Source organism: Penicillium taxi (genome assembly GCF_028828555.1).
Source record: "Penicillium taxi strain IBT 34144 chromosome Unknown utg000003l_segment0_segment0, whole genome shotgun sequence".
NCBI classification, from domain to species: Eukaryota; Fungi; Ascomycota; class Eurotiomycetes; order Eurotiales; family Aspergillaceae; genus Penicillium; species Penicillium taxi.
The window spans coordinates 3,140,893-3,162,236 of NW_026643205.1; the positions used below are offsets into that span (position 1 = coordinate 3,140,893).

The 21,344-nt window shown below is 47.4% G+C and overlaps 8 protein-coding genes across 8 annotated transcripts; 5 read left to right on the forward strand and 3 right to left on the reverse strand.

Moving 5' to 3' along the window:
• Positions 1 to 98: 98 nt before the first annotated feature.
• On the reverse strand, positions 99 to 804 carry N7495_004601 (3-hydroxyanthranilate 3,4-dioxygenase; the record flags this gene model as incomplete). The annotated part of the gene is made up of 2 exons (XM_057207252.1): positions 99 to 645; positions 776 to 804. The coding sequence occupies 2 exons, from the start codon at positions 802 to 804 to the stop codon at positions 99 to 101; spliced, it is 576 nt and encodes a 191-aa protein (XP_057064932.1).
• A 206-nt stretch (positions 805 to 1,010) lies between these two features.
• N7495_004602 (RNA 3'-terminal phosphate cyclase-like protein) lies at positions 1,011 to 2,222 on the forward strand (the record flags this gene model as incomplete). The annotated part of the gene is made up of 1 exon (XM_057207253.1): positions 1,011 to 2,222. The coding sequence occupies one exon, from the start codon at positions 1,011 to 1,013 to the stop codon at positions 2,220 to 2,222; it is 1,212 nt and encodes a 403-aa protein (XP_057064933.1).
• A 706-nt stretch (positions 2,223 to 2,928) lies between these two features.
• Positions 2,929 to 5,182, forward strand: N7495_004603 (oligopeptidase family protein; the record flags this gene model as incomplete). Its single annotated transcript, XM_057207254.1, has 2 exons — positions 2,929 to 2,960; positions 3,049 to 5,182. The coding sequence occupies 2 exons, from the start codon at positions 2,929 to 2,931 to the stop codon at positions 5,180 to 5,182; spliced, it is 2,166 nt and encodes a 721-aa protein (XP_057064934.1).
• Positions 5,183 to 6,168: 986 nt separating this feature from the next.
• Positions 6,169 to 6,587, forward strand: N7495_004604 (uncharacterized protein; the record flags this gene model as incomplete). Its single annotated transcript, XM_057207255.1, has 3 exons — positions 6,169 to 6,298; positions 6,336 to 6,349; positions 6,447 to 6,587. 3 exons carry the CDS (start codon positions 6,169 to 6,171, stop codon positions 6,585 to 6,587), a joined length of 285 nt encoding a protein of 94 aa, XP_057064935.1.
• Positions 6,588 to 6,748: 161 nt separating this feature from the next.
• On the forward strand, positions 6,749 to 6,964 carry N7495_004605 (uncharacterized protein; the record flags this gene model as incomplete). Its single annotated transcript, XM_057207256.1, has 1 exon — positions 6,749 to 6,964. The coding sequence occupies one exon, from the start codon at positions 6,749 to 6,751 to the stop codon at positions 6,962 to 6,964; it is 216 nt and encodes a 71-aa protein (XP_057064936.1).
• A 947-nt stretch (positions 6,965 to 7,911) lies between these two features.
• Positions 7,912 to 14,487, reverse strand: N7495_004606 (ATP-dependent RNA helicase BRR2; the record flags this gene model as incomplete). The annotated part of the gene is made up of 1 exon (XM_057207257.1): positions 7,912 to 14,487. One exon carries the CDS (start codon positions 14,485 to 14,487, stop codon positions 7,912 to 7,914), a length of 6,576 nt encoding a protein of 2,191 aa, XP_057064937.1.
• A 501-nt stretch (positions 14,488 to 14,988) lies between these two features.
• On the forward strand, positions 14,989 to 17,936 carry N7495_004607 (mismatch repair ATPase MSH1; the record flags this gene model as incomplete). Its single annotated transcript, XM_057207258.1, has 3 exons — positions 14,989 to 15,198; positions 15,252 to 16,173; positions 16,237 to 17,936. The coding sequence occupies 3 exons, from the start codon at positions 14,989 to 14,991 to the stop codon at positions 17,934 to 17,936; spliced, it is 2,832 nt and encodes a 943-aa protein (XP_057064938.1).
• Positions 17,937 to 20,120: 2,184 nt separating this feature from the next.
• Positions 20,121 to 21,122, reverse strand: N7495_004608 (ribonuclease P subunit p30 family protein; the record flags this gene model as incomplete). Its single annotated transcript, XM_057207259.1, has 2 exons — positions 20,121 to 20,968; positions 21,047 to 21,122. 2 exons carry the CDS (start codon positions 21,120 to 21,122, stop codon positions 20,121 to 20,123), a joined length of 924 nt encoding a protein of 307 aa, XP_057064939.1.
• Positions 21,123 to 21,344: the final 222 nt, after the last annotated feature.

The following is a 21,344-nucleotide window of genomic DNA, read 5'->3' on the forward strand; positions in this document are numbered from 1 at the left end:
AACATCGTGACAGTCATAGATCATGACTCACTCGTATGAATTATAAGAATTTAGGGTATGGAGTAATTTGACATTTCCTCTGGCTCCCGCAGCCCTTCTTATTCAGGGAACCTAGGTGGCTGCTCAAGCTCACCTTCCGCATACTTAGTGGCAGCAATCTCTCCACAAGCCTTGCATCGCCTTTTCTCTTCGTCAGCGCCAAATTCCTCAACAACAGCTTTAACCTGCGTCCCAAGATCCGAACAGACAAACTTCTTCTCCCAAACAATCTCTTTGCATTTCTTGCAATACCAGCGCATGGCATCAAGAGCACCATTCGCCCGCGGCTGTTCCATTACGATACCCACAGTATCCTTGAATCTCACAGGAGAGTGCGGCGTGTTAGCTGGCAACAGGTATATTGAACCCTCGTGAATCTCAACATCCTCAAATGTCGGTGTTTCTGTAGTCGTATCGACTGTTCTAAGAAGCATAGAGCCTCGGTATTGGTAGAAAAACTCAGGCGTGGTGTTGATGTGGTAGTCTGTTCGTGCGTTGGGTCCGCCAACAACCATGACGGTGTAGCCTGTTGTGGCTGGCGAGGATGGATGGTAGACACAATAGTTATTAACTGGTGGCTGGAGGAGATGGGAGTTTTGTTCGAGCCTAAGAAAAAAAGTCGGTCAATGATTTTTGTCCTATACTGTATAATATAAAGCTAGAACATATGATATCCCCCCGCCTTGGTTGATAGAGGAGTGTGTTGAATATTGGAGTGAAGACAGAAAAACCGTACCATTTTGGGATATTGAGGGCTGGTGGCATACTGTGTGTAATACCTGGTGGACCTGATATGAGAAAGTTACAAATAAGCGGAGAAGATGTGTAGTTAAAGATCATATTATCTGATGGGCGGAGATAAACTTCTACTCGGAGTTAACGCGACGCCTCGGATCGGATCATTATAGTTCCGATGATTTTTCAATTTTTGATCTAATTGAGCTTCAGACAGAGTTTCTTAACGCCAAAAAATGGCCACTCAACAGCCCCCTTTGCGATTCACCGGGCATCAAAATCTGGTCTATCGACTGGTACTCTCAACTCTTACCGGCCGCACTGTTCACATCTCTCAAATTCGCGCCGACTCGCCCACGAACCCTGGTCTTGCCCACCATGAAATTTCCTTTTTACGCCTCCTGGAGGCAGTGACAAACGGCTCCCAAATGGAAATTTCATATACCGGTACAATCCTTATTTACAAGCCGGGTCTTATTACTGGTAGCTCCTCAGGGTCCGGCGCAGAAGGCGGCGTGATTACGCATGAACTCCCCTCGAACTGCACCCGCGGCCTCAGCTACTACTTGATTCCTCTCTGTCTCTTGGCACCCTTCTCTAAGGCTCCCATGAAAGTTCTTTTCACAGGACCTGGTGTGATTACCTCTTCAACCCCTACAGGTGATATGTCTGTAGACAGCGTCCGAACCGCCATACTTCCTCTGTACAACCAATTCGGTATTTGGAACAATGTCGAGCTCCGTATCTTGAGGCGCTCCAACCCAGGCCCGAATGGCAGAGGTGGTGGTGGCGAGGTACAGCTAGTCTTTGGTCACCAGCTCCGCCTGCCGAAGACTCTGCATCTGATGAACCCCGGTCGTATAAAGCGCATTCGTGGCGTTGCATACTCAATTGGTGTGACTGGATCGAACAACGCCAGAATGATCGAAACAGCTCGTGGTATCCTGAACCCACTCAGCCCTGATACTTATATTTTCGCCGATGTCTCATCTGCGCCTTTGATACCTGCTCCTGATAAATCCAACCCCAACGCCAAGAAGAAGATCGGACTCGGATTTGGTTTATCACTGGTGGCAGAGTCATCTACCGGCTGCCTCTACTCAGCTGATGTAGCTTCTCCACCTTCGGGTGGTCAACCTCCAGAGGATATTGGTAGGAAATGTGCCTTCCAGTTGTTGGAGACAGTTTCCAAGGGTGGCTGTGTGGCCCCTGCAGCAGCAACAACTATGTTTACTCTAATGAGCATGGGTTCTGAAGACGTTGGTCGTCTGCAGCTTGGCCGAGAGGTGATTGGAGACCCGAATCTGATCCAGCTTGCCCGTGACTTGACTAAGTTCGGTGCTCCTGGCTGGGGTATCCGTGATGCTGCTGGTGAAAACGAAGATGGGGATGTCATTGTCAGTGTTGTAGGACGTGGTATTGGCAACGTTGGCAGAAAGGTTGCGTAGACGTGGATCGCAGTCCTCATCAATTCACCATCCGCATCATTACCTCTTCTTCGAACCTTCATGATACCCGATGTCTCATATTCTCACCTTCGAAAAGTCGATATTCTCATATATTACATCGCATTTACTGGCGTTGGTTGTTGATCAAAGATTTTTCTTTTTTACCCTAAAAGCTATATTTTAAGCAATTGATGTCGAGAAAGTATTGACCCAAGATTTTTAATTCTCATTGATTATCTAATATTGAGCCAACACTGAAAGTACATGGCACCTGGATAGATTTAGATCTCTCAACTTCAAATCGTAAATATCATGCCACTAGTTTTAACAAGCTGATATCCATGGATATGACAAATGGCCATAATAGCACTGTAAGATTCAATATACCTAGGTAATTCTAGACTTCGAAAATGAATAATTTTGTTTCACATTGTACCATAATCTTTTGTTTATAAAATCCGTTTGATGACAACTGTCGGTGAAGGTGATAGTTCAACCCCGCACGGAATCACGTTTCCCCAACCTCATTGCGCTTCTTCTCCTCATCTCACAACTATCTTCTTGTTCTATCCAAGCTTGATATTTTTGCGCTCTCAACATCTAGCTTTTTCAGAAGAGGCCCTTCTTGAATTTACCTTTCTGAAATTTAACCATTCAAAGCTCCAATTCTACGAGAAGCTTTCTGTCAAGCTCTCTTATCGGTGACATGGCCATTCGCCAGGTGAAGTTTACACCGGAGTAAGTTCTTCTTACCCTCAAGATCTCCTCAATTACAGAGATTCTCTTAATGCTTGTATTTTTCGAGCGTCCCATTGATCTCGCCCAGGGTCCTGCTCTCTGCTCCTAGACGCTCCTCTGCCACACCGAATGCCAGTGGTACGCTCGCAGTTTATACTCAGACATCCTACTCATTTGAATCACATTCAAAGAGCAACGAAATTCGAGTGGTGGACATAGAATCTGGTCGATCTGCTCTCGTCACCAATGACCTCAGCGCCAGCAACCCCCAGTGGTTGGGCGGTGGTAACCAGCTGGTCTGGCTGAAGACCAAGAGCAACGGAAATACCAGCTTCATAGTAGGAGATGCGCTCGCGGTAGATAATACGTACACTGCAGGCACTGTCCCTGGCCCGGTCTCTGATCTCAAGGTTACTGTGCTTGAGTCCGGGAAGATTGGATTCGCAGTCACTGGTAAGGCCAATCCAGACGGTTCACTTTACAACCCCCATGATTCCAAGAAACCTCACACGAGTGGGCGCTTGTACACTTCTCTCTTTGTACGACACTGGGATTCATGGATCGAGCCTCAGAAGAATGCTATTTGGTATGGTCTATTGGAGCAAGCACCTTTAACTCCTGCCCGCCGACAGGCTGGCAAATTCTCTGTGTCGGGCCTCACAAACTTGATTTCTGTCTCTGGCTTGACAGGAGTTGAATCCCCGATTCCTCCATTCGGGGGTACCGGTGACTTCGCAATCAGCCCCTCCGCAATCGTGTTCATTGGGAAGGATCCCGAACTTAATCCTGCAACACACACCGGCTGCTCGTGCTACTATGCACCTATGTTTTCGTGGACTGGTGTGGCTACGTCTTCTGATATGACGGTGTGCAAGGTGGCTGGTCTGCAAGGTGCTATGTCCTCTCCCGTCCTTTCATCGGATGGGAGCTCAATAGCTCTTTTGGCTATGCAGCACGATGGATATGAGTCTGATAAAAATAGGATTATCTACATTCCCAACCCCTGGAACGGGGCTATGATTGAAGTTTTTGAGACATCTGATGGAAAGGGCCTTTGGGACCATAGCCCTTCAGCTATCTCTTTTGCCCATGATGATAAGTCATTGCTGGTCCAGGTTGAGGTAGTTGGACGTGGAGTCCTCTATCAGCTCCCTCTTCACAAGATAGAGGAGGCAAAACTTCAAGATCTGAAACAACTGACTCACCGTGGACACGTTAATGATGTAGTGCCTGCTGCCCTCAATTCTTCCAAACTGTTCATCTCCAGCAACAGTCTGGTAGACAGCAGTATATGGTCAATAATCGACCCGGCTAATCCGGAAGACGTACAGTTTGTCTCGTCCAATGCTCGAGGAGGATCTGCAATGGGTCTTTCATCAGCTCAGGTCGATGAGATTTGGTGGAAAGGAGCTGAAGACCATCCTGTACACGCGTGGGTTGTAAAACCGTCCTACTTCAAGCCTGGTGAGAAGTATCCATTGGCCTTCTTGATCCATGGTGGCCCTCAAGGCGCATGGAATGACCAATGGAGCACTCGCTGGAATCCTGCACTCTTTGCGGAGCAGGGCTACGTCGTGATCACTCCCAATCCGACAGGCAGTACTGGGTATGGCCAGCCTTTCACAGATGGAATCCGCGGCCAGTGGGGCGGACGGCCGTACGAAGACTTGGTCAAGGGCTTCGAGTTCATCGAGAATAACTTGAACTTCGTTGACACCACTCGAGCTATCTGTGCCGGGGCCAGCTACGGTGGCTATATGACTAACTGGATTCAAGGCCACCCTCTGGGGCGTAAATTTAAGGCACTGGTCACTCACGATGGCGTCTTCAGCATGACATCGCAGCTTGCCAGCGATGAGCAATATTTTCCTCTGCATGACCTGAAGGGTCCTATCTGGAAGGTTCCCGAGAACTGGGCCCAATGGGACCCCTCGCGTTTCACAGGAAACTGGGAAACGCCTCACCTGATTATTCACAACGAATTGGACTACCGCCTCACAATTGCCGAGGGACTATCCGCATTCAACGTTCTGCAGATGCGAGGTATTGACAGTGCCTTCTTGACGTTCCCAGATGAGAACCACTGGGTTTTGAGCCCCGAGAATTCTCTTCTCTGGCACCGGACTGTTTTCAACTGGATCAACAAGTATGTTGGGATTTCTCCAGTTGCGGACCAGCCAGACCTGTCCATGTCCTCGGGCATAAGTAAACTAGGCATTTGAGGCTGCGCATCTTGATTTGTATCTCTAAATATTTGCCTTTTGGTACTCGTGCATCAAATATGAGCAGTACCTGCACAATAATGAATATGGTATGGCTTTCGATCTCTATGATCCAAGCCTTTTCAATGTAAGCATGAATTGTCAACAAATGAGGTGATTTGTTAGCTGTTTCCTGTATCAAGTATAAAATATCCGTAATTCGTAGCTTACTGAAGCATTGGGAAAGTTGGTGCCCTAAAAGGCCTACTTCTTTTTCAGACCAATTTAAACACATCAAACCAATTCATCTCTAACCACTAGCTTCAATGTCAATTTCCACCTATAATTGGCATACTAGTAGCCAGGGTCTCAAAATGCGTGTCACCAAATCAAGTAAGGGGAATATTGGAGGAGCTGCTAGCCCTGCTTCAAGGATTTCTCCCCAATGCCTATCAATCCCAACTCGCCCAACCCCACTGGTAGTGGATGCAGAACAGAACTCAGCCTCACCGTCATTATATGCCAAGCCACGGAGGCTAATACAAAGAAATTTGGTACCCCTGGAGCTAACAAGAAAAACAGCCCCTCATTGGCGCGCTGGAAAACCGGAGATCAAATACTAACAAATGGACTTCCAGCTCGGACATAGAGCCTCAAGAATCTACGGTCCCCAACGGTTGAAAGGCCCGCAACTCGCAAGACCCCAATTAGAGTGGTCAGACGTGCGCTTATTTTCTAGTGCTTGTTCTTTGGGCCCTACTTAAAACTCTGGTAATATGCGTTGCGAGGTTAGCATGCAGCTCGGAATTTCACTTGTCGGAGGACATGCCTTGTTCGACACCCTGTAGTACTCCTTGTCCTTGGGGTAAGGCCGTATTTGTTCAATATCTGCCAAAAATATAATGATGTTGTCCCGGCCCTCTTCTTGCCTGTACAAAGTATCTCTCACTCGTTTACTCCACGCTCGTTTACTCCACACTCTTTTACCAACCTTAGAGCCATTCATTATGCATTCTTCGGTAATAGGCCTCTCTACTCTTGTAGGCTCTGTTCTCGGCAGTTACACTTTACCCTCAGGATTCAACGTCAATTCAGTGACAGCAAGACAGCGAGGCATGTCGATCACAAAATATTCAGGTACAAATTGCTGACTTTCGAAGTTTCGTAGTTACAGGCAGCAGATACTATGTGTGCTTCCGTTTGCAATGGCAGTACTAAGCAGAATAGCTGTGATTAGGTCTGTTGTTTCTCTCTTCTCTGGCTATCACATAACTAATTCCCATAGACCACCTTGAACTTTGAATGTGAATGCTTTGATGGCACAGTTCCCGATATTTCGGAGTACAAAAAGTCTATTCCTTCCTATGTCTGCAAGGCTGCATATGCTCAGTGCATCGCTTCGAACTCAGGTGACGCTACGGCCTAGGATAATTGCAAAGAGACCTATACCTGCGGCACCAAAACTGCCAATCCAGTAACGACCATCTGGTATACTACCACCTTATGTTGTGAGGATATGGCTAGTAGTGCCACATCGTCTTTTGCTTCAGCCACCCCTTCTACTTCTTGCGTGGCTAACTACGCCAAATGCATTGCGTCGCACCGCCACTGCAGAGTAGGGCGGGCTATGCCGCAAGCATTGGCTCAAATGCTGGGGATGCAGTGGCCCAGAAGGCATGTACTAGCACCTACTGCTACAATAGTTCGGCCCGGGACACCTGTGGGGCTGGATATGCTTCGTGCGTCAACGCAAGCCCTAATGATATCTCGGCTCAGGAGGCATGCGCAACCCTTTGGTTTTAGACCAAAAGCAACACATGAGTGACTGGGAGTTTCTATTCTTCTTATTTTTTACTTAGCTGCTTGATTTCTCTTCACATCTCTCCTTACGATACCTTTGAATCGTGAATTTTAATTAATATTGTGATGGTTAATCAGCCTCTAAATTTTCTGATTTGATTGATTTGGCCAATATAGAAACCCATATCTCTAGTATTCATGATCCAATGCAGGTCTAACGCCAGATAAAGCTTTCTAAACTTCAAGTTCCTGCTTCACAAATCAATCGGTGCATCGGTAGTTCCTCATGCACCACACAGACGAATCGATCAATACATTGGAATGGACAAGCGATTGCAATAAAGGCCAGGAGGATTTTTTGTTGCATCACAAGCTAGAATAGAGGAACACTAATGACACCAGTATGGCCGTTAAAGAGCTGGCAGCACTGCTTACTCATAGAGATAGTGATAGATACTTTTTGCGCGATCTTTCCAGTATCCACCGTGTTTTGATTGTTGAATATAGATCGGGTGATCATCTGGTTTATAGATATAATCATATAGGTTAACTTAGAACTATTAGCACTGTAGCCTTTGAGGTTTTATATGAATTGGGTAGAACAGGAAAAGAAATCATATTTATAGTAGGTAACTAGTAAAATGGGAGATTGGAAGAGTTACAAGCTTACTGTTTTTGGAACAGCTCCCCGCTAAATGTCGAAACCTCGGAACATTGTTTGGAGCTCCGTTATCTAGTAATGCATGTACTATTTAATACTGGTTGTAAAAGTGGCTGTAGAGGTCGAAATAACCAATATTATTGCAAGTACCCTAAGTTGCTACGAAGTGGAAAGAGAATTGAACATGAATCATGAGCTTTCATTTCACAGGTAACATGTCCCCGATTGTAGAAAACGACGTAAAACTCCCCTGAACTATTATTACAAAGCAATATGGATCTCAATCCATTTACTCATCGTCCTCACTCTCATCCATACCCTCGGCCGCATTCACGGTAAAGGTAGGAGCTTGATCAACACCGGCATAACTATCACTCATCAGGAAGAGCGTCAGTTGGTGCTCACCCGACGAGGGAACGATGTATTCCAGACGCAGCTCCAACTTCCGACCAATGGTAATACGCTTGATATTTAGAAGGCTATTGCTCATCTCATCACCAACGACAAGCCACCAGTTCTCCATCTTCGAGTTGGGATAGAAAGGTGCGTGGACGACCAGGTCGGGCTCCTCATCTTCCTCCAAGTCCCGTTCAATCTTGATCTTGAGATAAGAGGGCTCACCGGCAGTCACATTTTCGGGATCCTCAACCTCAAAGTCGAGGTCAAGATTAGGGTATTTCTCGTTGGTGAAAGCTGCTACCTGCGCCAGCTGTTTGTTGTTGAGTTCAAGACGCTTGACGAAAGTAGCATAGTCCTTGTTCTCAGAGGGGTCCATAGCCTCAGTAAAGTCCAATACCGAATCGATTTTGTACTCGTTGGCGACCTCAATGACTTTGGGTGAGAAATGAGGAATCTGCTTGAGAGGGCTATCATGGTCCCACATGGCTTGAACCACCATTTGAGACAACTCCATAGCGTTCATGGCATTAAGGTGGCCATTAGAAGAAAGAACATCCACGCAGGCACTCAGAAGGTTCAGGACCACGCGAAGGATGTCTGCTTGATCCTTGGCCAGATCAATGGGCAGCTGCATGCGTGAGAAATGTGCCTGCAGAAGAACGAACGCCTTGAAGTGAGGGGAGTCGAACGCAGGCTGTGACATTTTGACAGGCACACGATCGTACACATTGCGAAGAGTGCTCTCCTCATGACGGCGCATCTGGATCGATTCAAATTCAGTGGCAGATGTGACAATCTCCAGAATACCCTTGAGCTTTGTTCGATCAGTGAGCGATAGCAAGAAGGTCTGCATGGTGATAAAAGAGACGTTGTAATATGCGCTAATCATGGCTGCATTAAGAGGTGAGACGCTATCATCATCTTCATCCAAGTCGATGAGCTTGGCCTCCGACAACTCCTTCAGAGTCTGTTCAACCAAATCCGAAAGGAAAGCGCTTAGTCCGTCATGGCTCACGCTACTGAGACCGTAGAAGCTAGGGTTTGCCAAAAGGCGACGGTAGAAGTAAGTGTAGGTCATCCAGTCGAGAGCATCCTGGGTCGAAGCGATGGTATTGCTACTGGCCTCTGTTACGAAGGCATCGTGCAAGTAAGACTGAAGTTGACTCTCCACGGGCAATGCCTCATTGAGGAACTTCTTGTAGTACTCGCGCTTGTGGGTAGGCACCATCAAAACACCGCGACCTAGTTTTTCTTTACCGGGACGAGAAGCTTTGCCAAACATCTGGAGAAGCTCACTGATTGGGTAATCAATGTACCGGTGCTCACGACCTTCGTAGTACTGCGTGTTCATGACAATGACAAGATGCGCGTACACGTCCAACTCCCAGCAGACATCCCGCGATGCAAGGAGAACCTGGATAGCACCAATGTTGAAAAGATGCAAGACAATGCGTTTGTCAGTGGCACTCAAAGCCTCGTGGTAGTAGCCAATACCATGTGATAGGGCAGTAGAAAGTGTGTGCTCCTGGATACGGCTAAGAAGTGGTGCCAATTCTTCGACATCGGCGTGAAGGAACCGATCTTCGTCATCGTCTACTCCACATGCGGTCATCAGATCAATGGCGGTAGAACGAGTCTGCTTACGGTTGGGGACAAAGACCAAAGCTGGCTTGTCAGGCGAGTATTTCAAAATCGAATGATATGCCGGTTTGGCCATCGCGAGCATCAGCGAAGGGAAATGGGGGTTTGAAAAGGACTGAAGATGGAGTTCCAGAGGAACGGGCCGAGCATGGGGGCTGAAGTTGTAGATTGTATGTTTGGTTGCACCGATCCATTCGCCAATATCGCGAGCATTGGTGAGTGGCACACTCAGACCAATTATGCGCATGGAGGACTCAGTCTGGAGAGCGATATAGTGCATACGAGACACGACTGCCTCGTACACATATCCATAATGTCCACCTAGCAGGTGAAGTTCGTCGGCGATAAACAGTTGCACAGTTTGAACGTTCTTGCGTCTCTTCCACTGGCGGGAGAGCACATCCCACTGACTGGGAGTGGCGAGGACAAGATCGGCGTGCTCGAGGATCTTCAAGTCGGCTGTCGTCTCACCTGTAAGCTTGGAAATGTTCTTTCCACCGGAGAGCTTGCTAAACCGTTTCTCCCAGTCCGCAAGACGCAGGTCAACAATCTCTTGGAATGGAGCTATGTAAACCGCACGTCCAGTATTCTCCGTGGACCAATGACGAAGCAAAGCCAGCTCGGCACAGACAGTCTTGCCGCTCCCGGTCGGTGCACCAAGAAAGACATTATCATTCGATTCAAACATCTTGTGGTAAACTTGAGACTGGATCTTATTGAATTTATCCCAGTTCGGGTAGAGTTCCTGGAACTCTTGGCGCTTAAGGGCACTGACCGGTGCTTGTTGAATATCCAACACGGGAGTGTGGGGAGGGAAGCGCTCTGGGAGGAGAAGGTTGTCGAACATGAGAGCAATCTTTGTCTCAGAGCACAACCAGTGATTAGACACCACAGAGATGAAGTACTGCGGAGGCATAGGCTCGGTGAGCGGGACTGTGAACTCTACAAGGTGATCATTCATCTCAGATTCAGCAAACTCTTTGCGTAGGATGAAAATGTCGTGGTACAAGAGCTCTTCACCATCGCAGTCCGCGACGAGAATGTAAAAGTCTTGTGATTGACCATGAATAGCATCATCCCAAACAAAGTTCGGAGTGATGGTAAGCTCGATTCGAACCATAGAGCGTGTAATTGGCTGAACTTGGGCTTGAAGCTCCAGGCGAGGGAATTTAGAAACCAATTCGCATACAGTGCGGCCGGCATTAGGAAGTTTGAACATTTCACCCATGCGCGGGGGATCTAAATCAAAATACCTAGACCATTGCACGTCAATTCGCTCGGCCTTAAGGATGATTTCTCGAGGGCACTGTGGAAACTGGCGAAGTGGCGACATTACATGCCACTGGCGTCTCTCGGCCATCTTGCAAAGGTCAAGAGCGAACAAAGCCACCTCGGACCAACCCTTCATCAAACAGATCTCGAAGATCGCGCGGAGGAGACGTACAGCAGAGTTAGCCACAAAGACCATGTCAGTCATCAGGGCCAATCCTTCCATATTCAGTCGAGAGATGTAAGCCTGGAGCAACACGTTGATCTTCGCATGGGGTTCCTCGGCTGTCTCCTTGACAGGGATAGGCACGCGGCCGAGAAGCTTGGCAAGCTCTAGCTTCTCCTCTTGACGGACTGGAATGTACTTAAATTCGTCACTGAGGGCAAAGACACGGAACAATTCGATACTTGTGATACCGGGTTGCAAATGTTGAGCATATGTAAGCATTGAGCTGTGGCCAATGTAGTAATGCGAAGAAATTCTTCCGAGCTCGGTCGCCTGCAGTGTTCCAGTATTCTTATCGTACTTAACAAGTCCAGTTTTTTCCAGAGCTATAGCCGCTGAGTGGATAAGATCAACTCTCTTTTGCTCCAAAGCATCATCATCTTCGTAGTCCGCACCAACACTGTATAGGCCGGGTGAACGAAGCATTCGAATAAAGAGGTAGGTGTAGCCAAGCCACTCTACACCTTCATCGCGGTTTCGAACGTTCCCGAGAACAATTTCGGCATTGAGACTGTCTGCAAGTTTGCCCACAAGCTGTGATTCGATTGGCAGTTGCTGATTCAACAAGGATAGATAATATTGCATCTCAGATTGAGATGTGATAATAATACCTTCACCAAAAGTATCATACTGGGGTCGACCAGCACGTCCGAGCATCTGAAGGACGTCCTGGGGACTCAGTTCCACCCAGCTTCCCTTCTCAGGAGAATAAACCTGGGTTCCTTTAATGATCACAGTGTGTGCTGGAAGGTTGACACCCCAGGCGAGGGTTGCGGTACACACGAGAACCTGGAGGCTGCCATCGGCAAAGAGATCTTGCACGGTGTTACGGTCCGATACACTTAGACCAGCATGGTGAATGCCAAAACCGTATGGCAAGATATCCCTCAGCGAAGCATCATTGATTGATTCGGCCGCTTGAGACAAGATAGCACCACTAGCAGCATCACTGCGCATAATCTGACCAATAGTCTCCTCCTCAACCGCCTTGTCCCGGATGTACTTAGCAGTCTTCCCAGTGTCCTTCCTCGAGTGGACGAAGACAATAACTTGGTTGCGGCGTTTGCCGACTTGATCCATAATCTTTTTGTGACAGATATCGTTCATAGCCTTGAGCTGTTTGATGGCTTTTTTATCAGTGATTCCAATGAACTCTTGCTTCAGTGGGCAAGGTCGGTAGGAGCCATCGAAATAGAAAACTCCCTTTTCAGGGTCTGCGCGGAGGAAGCTTCCTACGTCACGATAGTTGGGAAGTGTTGCACTGAGACCAACAATTCGAACTGGGTCTCCAGTCTGTTCAACCCGACGAATTGTTCGACTGACAATATTTTCGAGAACAGGCCCACGGTCATCGTGAAGGAGATGAATCTCATCAATAACAATAAGACGAACTAGGTTGATGTAGCTAGATTCGGCACCCTTTCTGCTAACCACGTCATACTTCTCAGGGGTGGTGACAATGATCTGAGTATCGGTGATTTGCCGCTTGGTGAGTTGGCTATCACCAGTAAGTTCGGCCACTGTAATGCCGTATGGCTCGAGACGCTTGCCGAGGTTTCCAACTTGCTCTTGGACCAGGGCCTTCAGGGGAGAAATGAAGACGATTTTGAAGTCATCCAGCATGATCTCACCAGTCTGTGGATTGCGGTGCTTTCCAATTTCTCGGAGAATTGCCAGCATAGCCACGTTAGTCTTACCGGAACCTGTAGGAGCGCAAACAAGCAGGTTTCCATCATCATGAAAAGCAGAAGGAAAACACTTAGTTTGAATCCGGTTCAGCTCCTTCGAGCTTCCGAAGCCAGTACGAGCCCACTCTGGCAATTCGGTGGTCGGGAGGTTCTTCTCTCCAGGCAGGATCTTGGCCTTGGGCGGTGGCACGGAAATCTCCTCGTAGCCCGGAAGAGTGAGCTTGGTCGAGCCCTGTGGAAGCTTGACGTTTGGATTCGTCATCAAATGGCTGCCTTGATGGAAAATGAGGTTTTCAAGATTGATGGTTTTCTTGGGCTGCAAGCCACCCACCAAGCCATTTTCGCCTTGGGGCTTCTTCTTCTCCGGCTCCGTAGGAACATCAATATCCATCAGATCTAGCTTCATCTTCTTCTCTGGGAGCGGGCGCTTGACTGAACCCTCTCCCTGAAGCAGCTCATCCAAGATGGCACGGTGCCCAGCCTCAAGCATCTCTTTTTCCACGAGATTGCGCGCATCGACGTCTTCAGCGGCTCGTCTCCAGCGAGTAGCCCAAACGACTTTATCTTTGTTGGTGACAAATTTGGCTACAGCTTCAGCATGTTCGTAGTCGAAAAGATCCATCAGATCGTTCTCGGTATCACGAACAGGACGCTCAGAACCATCTTCTGCCCTGGCACTAAGGATATCAAGGGCTACCTTGGTTTTCTCTTGCTGAGTTACGGGGTCAGGGTAGAGTGTGCCGATTTGACGTTGTAGCCAATACGCATCGATCTCGCGGGCATGGACTTTCAAGCCGTCTTTGTCTCTGGCCTTGTGATCCTGTTCGATGCTGCCATGATAAATCATGTCATCGCCTTCGTTGTTATCCTTTTGAAAGCCAGTCTTTTCGATGTCAGATCCAACCGATTGTTCCCCATCGCTAAGATCGTCTTCGGCGAAGTTGGCGAAGTTATCATCGTCGTCATCGTCGTCGTCGAAAACTACAGCAACTCCTTGTCGATCATCCTCGTTAATGGCATCATCCAGACGATCTTCCATCTCGTCGTCATCGTCATCTTGAGCATAGTAGTCCGTAATTTTCTTTCCTAGATTCACAAGCTCATTGAACTCTTCAGAGCTCATATTGCCACCCAAAAGATCATCAATCTCCTTCTTTTTATCGAAGTCCTTCATGTCGTCGTCCTTCAAAAACTCCAAGATTGCATCGGCGGCACTTTGAGTGACTTCGTGGGGGACATCTCCAAGTTGGGATCCGGTGATTGTAAGAATAAGGTCGAATGTGGCTCGCGTCACAGCAGTTCGTGGGCGGTATCTCAGACCTTCAACCAGAGCATCTGGGCCCGAAAGGAGTCCGTGGCCTCGTTGATGTGCGTGCTTTTGTTGCTCACGGAAGAGCACATCCGCGCCGTCTCGAATTGCACCTCGCTGAAGATCAGTGGAGCCGACGACAGTCTTCTTAGATTTTTTTGTGGTATCGCGTGTTACGCGAGTTCCCATGTCTCGAACTCCGATACGTCCTGCAATTGACTCAGGGTCACCGGTAGCATCATCATCGTTGCGGGCGATGAACCGACGATCCGCCTGGGTGACCAAGTTAGACATCGCCTCGTACTTGTATTGGGACATGTTTGTTTCCGCCATGTTGGGTGGTGCCCAGGTGGGGTATTAATGGCGTAGGGGAAAAAAGATGAGCGCGTGCGCGCGACGTGAAGGCTGGAAGCGCCGTCGAGTTCAAAGCAGTATGCGCTCAATGCGCAAATTAGGGTATCAAAGCTTAAAGGAGAAAAATCGAGTACTTGCATGCACCTGGCTCAATTGGCAGCCACAGGTGATGAAACTTGATGGGGGGAAAAAGACGGAGGAGGTAGGCAGGTGTAGGGATTAGGAAGCCGAAGGTGTAAAGAATTGAATTCAAGTGGGGAGCTACCACGTGACTGCGGGTAGATATCGAACGATAAGATATCATAGCATGAAAAGCTTCACCTATCGTGCAATCAATCCAGGTTTGTATGGCCAGCAGAAATGCACTTTCATGGACCGTCTATAACACAAGCCTCTTCTCTTATTCAATCTTACCGATGCCAAATTCACCGAACCATCTGTCACCATGCACGTGCCACCCAATCACATTCACTCTTCTCCATGAGACTACCAATCGAGTCACGGAGACATGCAAAAACAAAGGCAACAGTGAAGTTGAAAGACCTTCCACAAGGTCCATTGAAGCTAGAACTGTACAATGATGGAGTCGATGATGCCCCTCACTATCCAACTGTCGTTCATGGCCATCGGAACAATATGCAAAAATTCAAGAACTGTGTGGTTCTAACCAGAGTTGGGAGCTTCTACGAGGTTCAATTTGTATCGTAACTCAAGGATAGATCCTGGCTAACACATTGAACTAGCTTTACTTCGAACAAGCTGAAGAATTTGCCGCATTACTCGGATTGAAGCTTGCGACTAAGAAGACCAGTGCTGGGCCCGTCTCGATGGCTGGCTTTCCTTTCTCCCAACTCGATCGTTTTCTTAAAATTCTTGTTCAAGATCTTAACAAGTATGTGGCTATCAGCGAAGAGTTTGCTCCCGTAGTAGAAGACAAGCCTCTCTCTGCGGGTCTTATGTTCGATCGGAAAGTGGCCAGAATTGTCACGCCTGGCACATTGATCGATGAGAAGTTCATTGACGCTTCCGAGAACAATTACTTGCTTGCTATTTACATGGATGCTTCTAGTTTCCAGGTGAATTCGAGGGGTGATAGTGACGCTCAAGCTTCTCAACACATACTATCGTTTATGCCTCAACGTGTAGGATTATCATGGCTAGATTTGTCGACTGGCGATTTCTATACCCAGCTCACGACGGCGCAAATGCTACCATCAGCCATTTCTAGAATTGGAGCTCGTGAGATTCTGGTAGATCAGAATGTTCGTGATCTAATTGGGCAAGAGTTGCAGTTGCTTGTTGGGCATGAACATCGACTTGTTACCTTCTTCCAGTACCCAGAGACATCTGTGCCCATGTCACAGTGGGGTTCGATGTTTGAAACACCGATTCCTGAAGAGTCTCAGGCAATATTTACCCCTGAAGAAGTAGCTGCTGGCTACAGCCTTCTCGAGTATACTCGAGTACAGCTCCAAGGATCTAATCTCAAGCTCCAGCCACCACGCCGATGGCACTTGGATGAGTCAATGAGTATTGATCGTAGTAGCATGAGGGGACTGGAAATTCTTGAAACTTCTCGAGATGGATTTGGGAAGGGGAGCTTGCTTCATGCTGTCCGAAGGACTTGCACCAAAAGTGGCGCACGTCTCCTGCGAGATCGCCTCAGTACGTCCCCCATATTAGATAAATACATTCATTTTCTTTTTTCCAAGGCTAATTTTTTTCTAGCTTCACCATCTACATCACTGCCAGTAATCAATGAAAGATTAAATCTTGTTTCGGTATTCATGAAAAATCAAGACCTCCGTGATAGCATAATTCAACTTTTGAAGCGCAGCTATGACTCTCAGCGTCTGGTTCAGAAATTTGCAATGGGCAAAGGAGATCCAGATGATTTGATTTGTCTTTCCCGGTCGATAGAGGCCTCAAAGGGAGCCAAGCAGGTTTTGTCTGACCATGAACGGGATTTCGAATCTTCTATATCATCGGATGTGAAGCAGAGCCTTGATTCCATGATTTCTAGACTCCATCTCGAGGGGCCCTGTTATCTAGCCGATCAAATCATGGCTGCCATTGATGAAGAAGGACTCCTTCAACAACAACGTATTGAAGATAGTACAGCGGCTGAAGCAGCCAGCCTAGCTCAACAAGTCACCATGAGCGAAGGGACACTAAGTGAAGTGGAGTCTTTGCCTAAGAAAGTACGGATGAAAAGCGGTAACAAGACAGTTGCACAGGAAACTGATCTTGGACCCACCGATACCTGGATCATGAGGCGCAATGCAAGCAATATGTTAAACTCTCTCCACGCTGAACTGGAGCGATTGTGCAACGAAAAGTCTTCTTTGACTCAACAACTACGTGATTACGTCGGATCCACGGCCTTGAATCTCAAATGGACTCCTGGTCTAGGCTATATTTGCCATGTCAAGGGTGCCAAGATCACTCAACAATCCCTTGAGGAGCTAGGTGTTACTCGAACTGTATCGTCAACCAAATCAACTCGATCTTTCTACCTACCCAGCTGGACTGACCTAGGACACCGAATGGAACATTTAAAGGTTCAGATTCGACAAGAAGAGCAAGTGATATTCCAAAGTCTTCGCCGAGAGACTATCCTGAACCTAGTCAAGATTCGTCGTAATGCGGCTGTTATGGACGAGTTGGATGTAGCTTGTTCATTTGCCACCTTAGCTCAAGAACAGCAACTGATTCGACCTATTCTCAACGAAGGAACAACACACAAGATTGTGGCAGGAAGACACCCAACTGTCAAATTGGGACTTGAAGAGCAAGGCCGATCATTCGTGAGCAACGACTGTTTCCTGGGAGGAAAAGAGCGTATCTGGCTCATTACTGGGCCAAATATGGCGGGTAAAAGTACTTTCCTACGACAGAATGCCTTGATTACCATTCTCGCGCAGGTTGGCTCGTACGTACCGGCGGCATATGCGGAGATTGGCATAGTGGATCAGATCTTCAGTCGTATTGGTGCAGCCGACGATCTTTTTCGGGACCAGTCGACTTTCATGGTGGAAATGCTCGAGGCTGCTGCTATTCTGAAGCAGGCTACTCCGCGATCCTTCGTGATCATGGATGAAATTGGCCGGGGTACGACTCCTGAGGACGGTACAGCAGTGAGCTTTGCCTGTCTGCACCATTTGCACTATCAAAACCAGTGCCGTACACTTTTCGCTACTCATTTCCACGCGCTTGCAGATTTGACGAGAAAGTTTGAGCAGCTAGAGAGATACTGCACCGATGTAAAGGAGACAAGTTCTGGGTCATTTTCTTTTGTTCATCGTCTGCAGAAGGGTGTTAATCGAGAGTCTCACGCCTTGAAGGTTGCTCAATTGGCCGGTTTGCCTCATGAGACCCTGGAGCTGGCAATGCGCGTCCGCCAGGAAATGCGAGCAGGGTCGCTTTAATTCTAGCTTTCTCGTGCTCGTAAGCCCTATATTTCTCCTGTCAAGTTTCTATTACTTTCCTTGAGGACGCTTCCAATGATAGTCTCCCATATGATAATTCTGTAAATCAAATATCTCTTAAACATCAGTTAAATTTTTCAGTATTTCTCGCTGACCCGAATGGGACTTCTTCCAAGGTTTCTACTTTGCGTAGTCAAACATCTTCCAATCTTGGAAGGTTCCCTCGTTCTGGGTATCAATTGGCTTTTGTCCTTTCCAAGGTTACTGAAGTGAGTGGAAACTGAATAGAAGATGAACTATATACCTAGGTTCTATCATATTTGAATTAATAAGCAATATCACCCTCTTGCGAATACGCCAACCTAGACCGGTAGGATTTTGTGCATTTCACTTCGAACTCCTTTGACTTTGAGGGCACTTCACAATATCAAACAAACAAGGGCTGCTTAACACTGCAGGTGACCATTTCTTATCCAGACCCGGAGGCAGCGTTGACAACAATGCGTTCCACAACGTGCATTTAGGTGGATATTCGTCTACTTCGCATCACTCCTCACCACCTAGGAACATATTTTTCCCACCTAATTCACCTCTCTTCCAAGTTTATCTGCGGCTCTGTGATTTCAGAGTCGTTTTTGATCAACCGGTAAAACCCAGAAGCTCTCTTCCGTAACTAATAGGGATTGTGTTCAAGCACCCTATGCAATAGAGCTAGTCAGTCGCCCAAGGTCATTACTCCGAATGGGGATGTCACACTTGACGTACTATGCAAAGATCTGCTGGCCTGCATTCCTTGCTGAGAAGGCCAGTCTGATCATACTGCACGATTTATACTCCCAAAAATCTCACACTTTTCTCACCTTACTTCGGGGCTATGTTGTCTCTAAACTGGCCAGAAGGACGTGTCCTTGCCGAAAAAGACACACTCCGACTCACTTTCCACGAATTCTGTCCAAGGGCAATAATTACCATATTGAGTATCATTCATGGACAGACGCGCCAAGTACCACACTTGGTAACCTTTCTCACTATTACAGACTGTGTTTAATATCACGAAGCAATTGCCTTCTTTAAGCAATCCTGGGTCCGAGAGCATCTCTAAAGTATGCCAATGACCCTGACAGCGGATACGAAGAGCTGGTTGCGCTCATGTCTTTGAGATAGAGTGAATCGTCCAAATTCTGACTCAGCTTGACGAAAATCAGCAGGTCCTTTTGACCCATACAATCTTTATTCTCCCTTCTCCATCGTGGGTAAGTAATCCATACCTTCTTCAAAGTGCTACCTACCTCATGAGAGCTCCTCCATCTCCCCAGGCACTGATTATTGGATTTAAGACAGCAGAAATATCGGAAGATAGGTTGACCTTGACGAAATCGCTTTGATGATTGGTATAGTTTCTTCGAGCCACGCAACTTCTCCACCCTTACAGCAATTACTCTTATAGTGCCATTCGTTTTGGAACTTCAGCAACCAAAAGAACTCCGGATGCCCTTCCACCACCAGCCCATGATCATTACAGCCCTAGATTTATTTACGAGTCTTTTTCGTTGGTATGCATCGACGCTATTGCTTCAGGCTGCCCAAATATTGCTAGGGTTTTGGGCGACGCAACCATACATATCAAGAGCTTAGAAACTTTTGATTCGGGCGTTGCTTTCATGACTTTTACCACTCAGTCGTTTCGATTTTTTGTTCACTTTGGAATTTTTTTTTTTTTTCATTTTCTTTGAATTGAAGAGTATCTAGAGAGAGTATATAGTATGGGTACAACTACGTTGGGCCATAACTCGGTGCAGAGAGCCCCAAGAACAAGTCTTCACGGCAGTAAGCAGACTCAAAACTTGGCTTGAATTCATTAGCAGCGGTAAGTCGCAGGACTATGACCATTTGAATGCAGCTACAGTCTTTGGCTTATAGCACCCAGCCACACCAGCTGGCAGCTGAGATTGGACCCGACCATAATGCTCTCATTGTCAGAAGTCAACAGACGAGGAGATCGAAGGAATCGAGGGAGTGATCATGAATTTCAAGCGAGGAAACTCAGAAATTTTCTCATGGGTGCGTGGGCATTGTGAAATAATAACCATGAAGGACAATAGCCTCTTGTATCATAGAGCAAGGTGGACCAGACCTAATACAAGTAGTTGGGAGTAGCTGAATTTTGAATACAGTGAAATGTTTTCAGCTTGCATTATCCCCTTGTGGCCCTAGTCGTGCCTTTTTCGCTCGCCGCTTCATCTCCCTCTTTGAAAGAGGTTTTTCAAAATCTTCAAGGACGGCCTCAGAGGTGACGGACGCTTTTCTTTTCAGGTTATCAGAAGCATTCCCTTGCTCGGTCGATGTTGTAGATTTCTCTGCTAACTTTTGTTTCGGTGGCAATGTAACAGATTTGGTCTTCTCTCCTCCGTGGACAATATCGACGATTCCACGCCAACTAGTTCGCCTGAGCTTAGCCAATGCTGTGACCTTTCGTGCCTCTTCACAAATGGCCTCCTTGCCGCGTTCTTGTGACAATCCCCAGACGCAAGTCAAATTGATCACATCCCATGGAGCGCGGAGACCCAGCGCCCTTCGCGCCTCACTTGATACGATGATACCACGACCGCGTGTGGCTCGGATCAAAGACATAGCATTCCCAATCAAATTCCTACGGGCATCCAACCCGCTTCCCGTGACTCCGGAGCCATAGCAGATCTCCAGACGAACTCCACGTGACACCGCAGCCGACAGCATTTTGAATTTGAAATGATATGGCTGTCGCACGGAGAGATCTAATGAGATCACGTCGCATTCCAGATTCGTACAGGCATTTAGAAGGGCCTTTTCGTTAGTTGGACGAAGAGCAACCAGATCGTAAGCTTGAGCTAGACTATTAAGGCGTTGATTTTGCGCTGGGTCGGACAAAGTCAGGTTCAATCGGGTGAGAATGGTGAGGGATTTATGTGGATTTGATGGCAAAGGGGGTGGCGTAATGGTTGGAGGAAGCTTTCCCGTAACGGTTTGTGATAGAGCAATGGTGGTGTAACCAACTGGAGCAGTCAGGTCAGTACCTCATGTGGTCCCGAAGATCAGCCCGGCGTGAATCGTGTCGGCAGAAAATGACTTACGTTCGGCCAGGAAATTCAATGTGTGGGGTACATCAGCGTCATCGGGGTTATAAGGAACGTTTAAGTCAAAAAACATCTTGGCGCTTGCCCTTTTAAGAAGCTTGACCAGCTCTCTAAATCCAAGTTAAGCTCGAGCGAACAAAAGTCACGAAACCTATCCAAATCAGGCAACTCTAAAAATCTAACGGATTATATATTGGTCCGAGTGGGCTAACTGCATTGGCACTGCTCTCCACAAAGATACATCACGTGATGGGGCGGAACTGATCTCGCTCTCATCATAATCTCCCCTTCCCCT